This window comes from Mesoplodon densirostris, chromosome 9, assembly GCF_025265405.1.
Source record: "Mesoplodon densirostris isolate mMesDen1 chromosome 9, mMesDen1 primary haplotype, whole genome shotgun sequence".
NCBI lineage: Eukaryota > Metazoa > Chordata > Mammalia > Artiodactyla > Ziphiidae > Mesoplodon > Mesoplodon densirostris.
The window spans coordinates 102,529,446-102,539,593 of record NC_082669.1 but is presented as its reverse complement, the minus strand read 5'-3'; the positions used below and the strand labels follow the sequence as shown (position 1 = coordinate 102,539,593).

At 45.5% G+C, this 10,148-nt stretch overlaps 1 protein-coding gene across 1 annotated transcript; it reads left to right on the top strand.

Moving 5' to 3' along the window:
* The first annotated feature begins 6,606 nt into the window (after window positions 1-6,606).
* LOC132496482 (olfactory receptor 10AC1-like) lies at window positions 6,607-7,539 on the top strand. Its single transcript, XM_060108885.1, is given in 1 exon segment — window positions 6,607-7,539. A coding segment is annotated over 1 exon segment (930 nt). The 5' UTR covers window positions 6,607-6,609.
* The last annotated feature ends 2,609 nt before the right edge of the window (window positions 7,540-10,148 follow it).

The following is a 10,148-nucleotide window of genomic DNA, read 5'->3' as shown; positions in this document are numbered from 1 at the left end:
TAAGAATAGAATTGAAGAAAATATGAATTCTTCAACTCTCAGAGGCAGAAAAGAAAGTATTCAAAAAGGTGTTACCTATGATTATCATCCTACCTCATGGGACACAAAAATTTGACCACTGATGATACCATGACAGGAAAAGCTCCATGTATGCCTCCCATCCTAGACAAAGAACTAAATCCCTATGCCCCAGACACCAGCCACAGGGCCTCCCCTTGAAGAAGACCCAGTCCCCCATCAGAGCCCACACTTGGGCAGGCTGAATCCTGTGCATTCTATCTTATTTCATCTAGTAATTTGTTCCTCTTTCTCAGCAACCACAGGAGTCTCTTCTAGAAACTCAGGGGTAAGCAGTAGGATGGTAGGGGGAGTGTCCTACTGGAAAAGGTCCTGAAGCCGAAATTATGCACACGACTCTTGCAGATGATAGGTTTTCTGAGGCGCCCATGGCTTTCTGAGACAATATTCCAAAGATATCAGAAGCTCTCTCTCCTGGAAGGTGGCTGGCCGAGGAAATTAACATTTTTTCCTTAAGCGTGTTTTTTTTTTTCCCATTTTAATGAATCATGAAAATACCCTGACAGAACTGAGGTAGCCTTGATTTCCTCATCCATGCAGCTGCTTTGCCCCATTACTTAGTTCCAACTCTCAGTCTGTGGCCAATAAGAAACAGAGGCTTCTGGGTTTCTGAGGGAATTCTCTATTTTGTAGCACAAGATGAAGTTAGAAATTAAAAGTATTCTCAAACCTACTAAAACCAACTTCATGGAAAATGACAGCTGATTTTTTAATTTTGAAAACAAATTAGATTTTTTTTTTTTTTTGGTCTGCGTTGGGTCTTCGCTGCTGTGTGCCGGCTTTCTCTAGTTGCAGTGAGCGGGGGCTACTCTTGGGGTGTGCAGCCTTCTCACTGTGGTGGCTTCTCTTGTTCCAGAGCACGGGCTCTAGATGCACGGGCTTCAGTAGTTGCAGCACGAGGGCTCAGTAGTTGTGGCACACAGGCTCTAGAGCGCAGGCTCAGTAGTTGTGGTGCATGGGCCTAGCTGCCCCATGGCATGTGGGATCTTCCTGGACCAGGGATCGAACCCATGTCCCCTGCACCAGCAGGTGGACTCTTAACCTCTGCACCACCAGGGAAGTCCCAAATTAGCTTTTTTATAGAGCAAAAATGCAAATATTTATTCAAGTAGACAAAGTAACTGACCCTCAGGCCTAGAATACTTTAAAAAATATGTAACAACACAATGATCATGCATTTATGTGTGATAAAGTTGACCTTCACAATTCCAGAATTGGGACAGTCTCTTTGCCGGACAATTTTGATGTTGAAGATTAAAGTGCTCATGTTTGAAGCATATCCTTCTTCCTCTGGCGGAAGCCTGGGTCAGAGATATTAGTTTAAATGGGTGCTGTTTTGTTCAAGCAGAGAGTTTTTTAAAAGCATTAAAGGCAGAGAGCCAGCTCTAAAATCAGCAGGACTCCTAGATTTGTATGGTTCAAATGTCGTCTCCAGATGGAAATAAAACAGACCAGGGCACCTGAAATGACACTTTACTCAAAGTTCTAATCCCACAATTGATTTCTGGAGAAAAGAGAACTAACAGTGGCAACTATTCAGGGATCTCTTAACACAAGTGCACATATTGTCATATAACTTTGAATCGTCAGGAAACTGAGGAGAAAATGTTGGCCAAAATGCAAAACCCAAGGTAACATATCGACCCAGAGCTAGAGAACTAAAAGATTCAGAATTGTAACCATCATTTTAAGAAGGGCCCCAGAGCAGATACAGAAATATCAAGGGCATCTCATTTTTATAACACATAGGATCAACAAATACTTCAGAAAATGCTATAAAAGGAGAAAATCAAGAATGTTTGTGTAAGGAAAACATTCCCTATTAAATCTACTTAAATGCTTTTAGGGGATAAAGATGCCAACAAGAAACTAGCAAGGACTTCTTTTATTTAGACTTTCAAAAGCCTTGACAAGCTATCTTACCAAATTTAGTCATGGGGACTCAGTAGACTGCTTTATCATGTAAGAGAACCTGGTTCACAAGACAGAAACATCATGCCAGAAAAGAGGCTCATGTCCCAGGGGTTGAGGCTGAGATTATAAACGGTTGGGAGAGGGAGCACAGTGAAATCTTTACAACCAAAGATGATATTTAGCTCCTTGGAGTAAAGAAATTACCAAACTGATGAGAAAAAAAAAAAAAAAAAAACACTAAAAGATGTAATTTTGCATGACAAAGCAAGAAAAAGGTAAATGAGTTTTTTAATTCAAGGGATTTTATTTCAGAACACACATCTAAATTTGAAATATATAATAATGCAAATATATGTTAATTGACTTTCAAGTTATCGGTCATAAACCAAGGAAAAGGCTCATGACATAGGAAAAGGAGTCATTATAGTAATTACAGTTGTCAGCTGCTCTGCAGGTGGAGCCCAAAGGCTGACATCATACTGTAGAAGTTGGGTTATAACATGATGTGATTAATAACCATCTCTTCATGTCCACTTTGTGCCCAGCACTGTGCTGTGAGCTTCCTTTGTAGAGTGCCTATGAATTAGATACCATTATCTCCATTTAGATGTAAAGAGACTGAGGATCAGGGAAATGGAGTACATCACCCACAGGTAATGTGGCTAGTAAGTGGTCGAGCCAGGATTTGAATTCATAGATGTCTTCTTCCACAGCCTGTACAGTCTTAGAAAGATGATAGGAAACCAAAGAGAAAAAAAAAAAGTCGAAAGATAGAAAGAGAGGTGGGGGGAGAAAGATGATGGTAATGATAATGATCATAGAGATAGACTTATTTATGTCTATCTCTACTTTTCTCCCCATGAGAAAAGTATTCTTCCCTAAATCCAGATTACTATGTACACCTTTGTTTCTTGGATCCCAGAAAGACGGAAAAGGCAGAAGAGACACCATCAAGGGGTGAGGAGATTTTCATGGTGGAAAGGTGACTATTCAGAGGAAATACGATCTAAGCCTGCCAAGGTATGAAGGACAGAGCTGAGGATGCCTTTTGGTCTTGCTGTGCGCCTGCTCTGTGTGGGGTTTTGTGCTCGTTTTTGCACGCTGTCTCACGGAATACTCACACGTCCCTCCTTTGTTACAACCCCCACTCAACAGTGAGGAGGCAAGGTTTCCGAAGTGTTAATTAGCTTGTCCCCAACCCAAATCAAGCACCCATCAAATAACAAAGCAAAAATTTAGGCTGTGGGGAGCCTTTCTACTTCACTGAGGATTAAGGAAAAGAAAAAGGAAAAATCTTTTGAACGCATGGTGTGTGTTTTTCCTTAAAAAAAAAGCACTGGACGAAAATAGATTTCAGAACAATTTGTATAAATTCATAGACCAGATGCTCATGACAGGTTATTAAGTCAAATTATGGAAATTCAGGCATATGTACAATTTTAAATTTAACCTCCTATGGGAGAGTGATCTGATTTTTCTGTGACCTCTCCTCTGGTGTTTTTGTAAACCATAATACGAGATCAGTGGACTCAGGTCTACTCTGGAAGACCATTCTGGCAGAAATAAAACCATCAAACAGGAGTTGTGAGTCCAGTTCTGCTGCCAACAGATAGTGGTGAGGTCCCAGGCTGGTTATATGTCCTCTATGGGGCATCCCTTGCTATAGCATGAGGATCTGGACCATTTGACCTTCAAGCTAGTTCAGCATTTTATGGAATCTTCAAGACCCAGAGGAGCCTGACCTGTCTGCCTTTCAAATCTCCCCAAAACCTCTCCTTAGAAGTGTTTCAATTGGCTATTAAATGACTGATTAAAAAAATCATTATTACAGATAATTTTAATTATCCTACACAGTGAAAATCAAATCCCAGATCTACGGCCCCAGCCCAGCAAGGCTTCCAGCCGCATCCAGATGTCCCGGGCCACCAGCCAGCCATTAATCTGTGGGTGCTCCATGGAGCCTTACACAATTAGGAAAGCAGATCTATCAGAATAACAACAGGAATGAAGAATGTCAAGGCTAAGGAGAAATTATTTTTAGATTTGCTATCTTAGATGATCTGTATTACTGCTCACATCCACATGTCTTCAGAAGAAATGTCAGCAAAGGGAAATCTGAGAATAGAAATGCCTAGGAGAGTACAGGTAATTTCTGGACAGGGGAAGGTAGGAGATGTGGGAAGAGGTTGTGTCTTATGTGAGAAGAATTTTTAGGAGAGTGATAAGTAAGGAAGACAGTATAGTGACTAAGACCATGGACCAGCAGGGACTAAACTGCTTGAGTGAAAACCTGGCTTTACCGCTAACTAGCTTCATGACATTTAATTCTTTTAGGCCTCAATTTCCTCACTGGTAAGATAGGTACAATAAGAGTTCACATACCTCATCAGATTGTTGCTAGGATTGAGTTAAATGTATTAAGTTCTTATGAGCATTTGCCTGACACTCTCTTAGCTATTATTGTTGAAGAGTGAGAATATAGACCTTCTGGCCCTGGAGGAGGAAGGGGGTGTTTTCTTTTCCCTCTGTAGCTTCTCCTACTAGGCTGGAGTCTGGTTTTGAATAGACCAAATTGTTGAAGCTGTGAAAGTGTCTGTTTCCCTTCTCCCTCCCAGGGGAAAGACATTTCTAACATACATTCCTAGAGATTGTGACGAGTCCTCCTAAAAACTCTAGACAAAGTAGAAACACTCCTCAGTCTCCTTTTGATTGAACTAAACTGTCTGGCTTGCATTCCATGGCCTTGTTTGTAAACGTGGTATACCTTGAGCTTAGAGTTACTGGAGCCACTGCCCGGCCTTTCACGTCATCTCCATTTCTGTGAAGTATGAGCATTGAAGGCGAAAGAAGTGGACTGTTTGTGTTTCTCTACCCCCAACACCCTGCTTCTCTAAGGAGATGAAAAGGAAGAAGTAAAAGACCGAGGGGTAAGCAGAGGCAGAGGGAAGAGAGCTGGTTACTTCAGCAGCTTCGTCCTGTCTGAACCTCCAGGACAGTCAGCCTTCTCTCTCTCTTGGTCACACCCACAGCTACGACACCTGGCAGGGAAGAGGCACTCAATGCAGGTTTGTTAAATTTGTCCAGATGACTGAATATTGGGGGAAAAATGATGGGAAGTGATTCCACATCCCCCAGACCCACCCACAACCCCACCCTATTCCTCCTCCATTGCAATGCAAACATCTGTTTGAAGGCATTCCCCTCAGATGACAAAAAAAAGAGCACAGGTTGACACTGATAAATAGAAATCCCCAGAGCTATCTCAGAAAGGAGCATTAATAGCAAAAACCAAGCTCTTTGCATTCTTTCTGGTTCTTGCATCCAATTTACCTGTCGCCCGTGGCCCAGTTTTATTGCTGTTGCACTCTGTAGTGTAACAACGGGCACAAACTCCACTTCCAACACTGATTATAGACAGTGACTCAGAGTCACTAAGAGGAAATAATGGTTGAACTTACAATTAAAATTAAAAAGAGATAGCATTAATAACTACTGGAAAGATCAAACGTCCTCCCCTAGTTGGCATGGCCTTGAATTTCTTACCACCTCATGTTCCCGGACTCCAGAGGTTTATAACAATTGCAGCCAACCTACATGCTATCAAATGTTCTCCAAATGTTGCCTGCATGAGTCACTGGATAATGCTTAGAAAGAGACTGTGTTCCGACAGCATATCTGGAATGTACTGCTCCCTCTGAAGGGTGAGTTAAAACAAATACACATCACTTTTTCTCATGCTGACAGAGTATTAATAAGACTGTTAGGACATATTGTTCCTGATGTGCCCAGTTAGGCCTCTCTGCTAACCACCCCCTGCTGCCTAAGTGTCTGCCTCAGTGCCAGGCACAGACTCGGGTCTCTATTTTAAGGCTAAATCAATATGGACTGACTGACTGATGCCAGTGACCTTTTTTAACAACCTCAGATGGGGTCATGGGAAGTTCTGGATTCAGCCTCAGGAATGCAGATTCTGTTCCTAACTTTCTGTGAGCAGTTAAGCCCTTCATCCTGCTCCTCCCCAGCTTTTTTTTTTTTCTCTCTCTTTAAAATTTTGAGGCTGAATGAGATGATGGCTAAGATCCTCATCTGCATGTGTTTGTGATTCTGAGACACTAGACAAGCAACTCAGAAGTGGCAGACTAGAGCAGGAAGGAGGAAATAGAGCCTAAAGACACAGTTCCTGCCTTGGGGAGCTGAGGCTGAGGTGGACTAATACCGGTGGCTGTATAGGACCCACAACATACGTGGAGTCTGAAGAGAGGGGATTCTTCATAGGCGGAGGTCAGGAGAGATGCACTGTAAAGGATGGGCCTAAATTCAAGGTTTCCTTGGAAGCAGCATGTTGAGAAAGCACCTGTAAGAATTCTAGCCCAGAGGCAGGAAAAACCGGACCACTGTTTAGAACAAGTTATCCCTCATGGGGAGGGGGGATGGGAATGGACCCATCAAGCCACCTCCCTCTCTGCAGCCCTACTCCGTCCTACCCTCTAAATTCCACCAGCCCTTTCTTCACCAGCAGCGCCCGAGGAGTGCAGCCCACAACCTCTCCCTTCCCGCATTTCTTTCCCACAGGTACCCCTGGGCAGCCAGTGCACAGACAGCGCCCGCAATGCCACCATGCCCTGCGGCTTTCTCCCGCAGGGCTTCGCGGAGTCTCCTCACCTGGGGCCCGTGCTCTTCCTGCTGCTGCTGGCCGTGCACCTGGCTACCCTGAGTGGGAACCTGCTCATCCTGGTGGCCGCGGCCTCAGTGCCCAGCCGGCCGCCCATGCTACTCTTCCTGTGCCAGCTGTCAGCCATCGAGCTCTGCTACATGCTGGCGGTGGTGCCCCGCTCCCTGGCCCACCTGGCCTCGCCAGGCCGCGGCCGAGGCAGTCCCATCTCCTTCCTGGGCTGCGCCGTTCAGATGCAGATGTTCGTGGCTCTGGGCGGGGCCGAGTGCTTCCTGCTGGCCGCTGTGGCCTGTGACCGCTACGTGGCCATCTGCCACCCGCTGCGCTACGCGGCTGTGGCGACACCTGGGCTGTGCACGCGGCTGGCCCTGGCCTGCTCCTGCCTCGGGGGACTGGCGGTGTCCGTGGGGCTCACGGTGGCCGTCTTCAACCTGCCTTTCTGCGGCTCCCACCTGCTAGTGCATTTCTTCGGCGACATCACAGCGCTGCTGCACCTGGCCTGCACGCAGAGCTACGCGGAGGAGCTGCGTCTGCTGGGCGCCAACCTGGTGCTGCTGCTGCGGCCCTCGGTGCTCATCCTGGCCTTCCATGGCGCCATCGCCGCCGCCCTGAGCCGCCTGCGCTCCCCACGCGGCAGGCGCAAGGCCGCCTCCACCTGCGCCTCGCACCTGGCCGTCACCTTCCTCCCCTATGGCTGCTCCACCTTCACGTACGTGCGGCCCGAGGCCAGCTAGTCCCCACGGCAGGATCGCACGCTGGCGCTGGTCTACACCAACGTCACGCCGCTGCTCTACCCGCTCATCTACAGCCTGCGCAACCGCAAAATCACCGCCGCCCTCCGCAGGGTGCTGGGCCCCAGGGCAGGGTCCGTGTGAGCCATGACAGCCGGCAGGGACCAGGCCAGAGGGGGCGGTTCTGCTCCCTCAAGTTCCCCCTGATCAGCAGGTGTCTGCATTGAGGACGCCACCGGGAGAGCTCAAGAACCGGATTCAGAAAAGAGAACCTGGAAAAGCGTCCCCCTAAGGAGAGTCTCCCAGCAGTTTTCCCATCCTCCGCCAGTTCTGTGTGGAATAGAACCCTAGACCTGATTTGAGGGGATCCATCAGTACCTGTAGAGTTCTTCCCATGTGCTGGGCTTGGGCAAGGTAGCAGGCTTGTAGTGACAAAGAAGGCACAACTCATGCCCCAGGGAGCTCACAGGGAGAGAGGACAGATGTGAGGAGAAAACAGGAGATGGATGGAGGGGCTCATGCTAGACTTTTCCAGGGGAGAGAGGAGTCAGGGGAAACTTCTTGGGGGGCAAAGATGGCTCAGTGGAGAACTGTAGGATGGGTAGAGGTCAGCCAAGTGAAGACGAGAGTGAAGAATGCTCTAAATGGAACTGGTTAAACAGGGGCTGGGGCATTTCGGGAAGGTCTTTGTAAAGGGCTGAAGGATTTGAGTTCATGGAGTGATACGATAGCTTGCCCCTCCTTGTGTGGTCACTCTGGCCACAGTGTGGCGAATGGACTGGAGGCATGGGGACCCATGGAAGCTGTTGCCATATTACAGGAGAGAGGTGATGGAGTCTGGACCAGAGTGTTGACACCGCTGATTAAGGGACATGGAAAGAATAAAGAGATATGCAGGAGGAGGAAACTACAGAATCTTGATTGGATATGAGGGCGAGGAAGAAAGAGAAGCTAAGGATCATTTCTAACCTAGGTCACCAGGTGGATGGTGGTACAATCGCTGAAAAGGACACAGGAGCAGGTGCAAGTGAGGAGAGGAGGAGGATGGGGACTTCTGCTTAGAACGTGTGGAGTTGAGATGCTGCCAGGACAAGCCAGTGAAGATAGTGACTGAGGAAGCAAATACACCAGTCTAGAGCTCAGGGGAGAGATTCAAGAGGAGGGACAGATTTGAGATTACAGCTACTGAGACAAGGAAGTGATATCACCCACCAGAAAGTTAATAATTGCTCTCTATGTGATAAGATTATAGGTGATTTATATTTTATTGATTATATATTTTCCAAATTTCTCATAATCATTTTCAGTGGATATTACTCTTATATATAAAAAGTACTATTTAACACAAATAATATTGGAGTGCCTCAGTGAATCAGAGAGACTTCTTCCCCTCTCTCCCCAGGATAAATACCTGAAAGATGTCTCCTGAAAGATCTGGAGTGAAGTGGAAGGGAATTCTACCATGTAGTACGAGAGTAGGAGTGCACTGATGTGCTTTCATCTACCTTGGTAGCTTGGTGGAAATATTACCATCAAAGATAAAGTGAAGAGACATTAAAAGGAAGAATTACTAAACATTTTGCCTTGTAAAACTGACTAGAGAAATTCCCTTGATGTGACTATTTCTATACAATGTTACTACATCAATATATCCTATAGTAAAGCGAACAAATTGGCACAAAACTTAGGCTACATTAGGAAAATTCTAAAATTTATTCCTTCATCCATATGTGCAACAAATAAATGTTTATTGAGTGATGGTTCCATGCCAGCGACTAGAGAGTTAAGGATTCAACTCTGATCAAATGACACTATATACCTAACATGGCACTCCAAATTATTGGAGCGATGAAGGTGAGGCCCATGTGGAGTTTGAAATCTGCTAGGGGATTCAGGCAAATAAACAGGCACTGCATTACTAAGTGATGAGTACTATGGTGTGACAAGATCCTGTTAGAAGCATTGTGCCTGGTCTTGGGGTGGTGGGAGCATCAGGAGGTTATGGAAGAAGTAATGTGTAAGATCTAAGGGCACGTTGTGATAGCTAGAGCCAGACAAAGACAGCTGAGAAAGGAGAGTCCAGGCAAAGGGAAGAGCATGTGCAAATGCCCCAAGGTAAGAGGCCATGATACATTCCAAGGACTTGTCAAGAGGACTGATTCTTATTGATGGTGATGTTGGAAAGTGGGGTGCTGTGTGTTGGTAGTATTAAGAGGTTATGCTAGAGGTACAAATGCAGGCCAGATCATGTAAGCCTTGTAGGCCATGTTAAAGAGTTTGGATTTTACCCTAAAGAAGAATGAGAATAAAGAGGAGGGAAAGGAGAAAAAAGCAGGAGGAAGAGAAGGAGAAGGAGAAGAAGAAAAAAGAGAAGACATTGAAGATATTTAAGCAGGGGAGTGATATGATCCAGTTTGAACATTTTGACTACTGTGTAGAGAAAGAATTGAAGAAGGACATGACAGAAAGTATATTTATTAGGAAGCTAGTGTAGAAACACAGGTTAGAGATGATGTTGGCCCATTTTAGGTAAGTGGTAATGGAAATGGAGAGAAATGGACAGACTGGAGAAATATTTAGAAGGTAGATATAATAGAATTTAGTGCAGATTGAATGCTTAGGGATAAAAGGAAAAAAGGATTCATTGATGATATAGATTATCTGATTTGGAAAAGATGACACATTGGGCTCACTGAGATGGAGTACACAGGAAGAGTAACCAGTATGAATACAGGACAAAGTTGAAATGATGA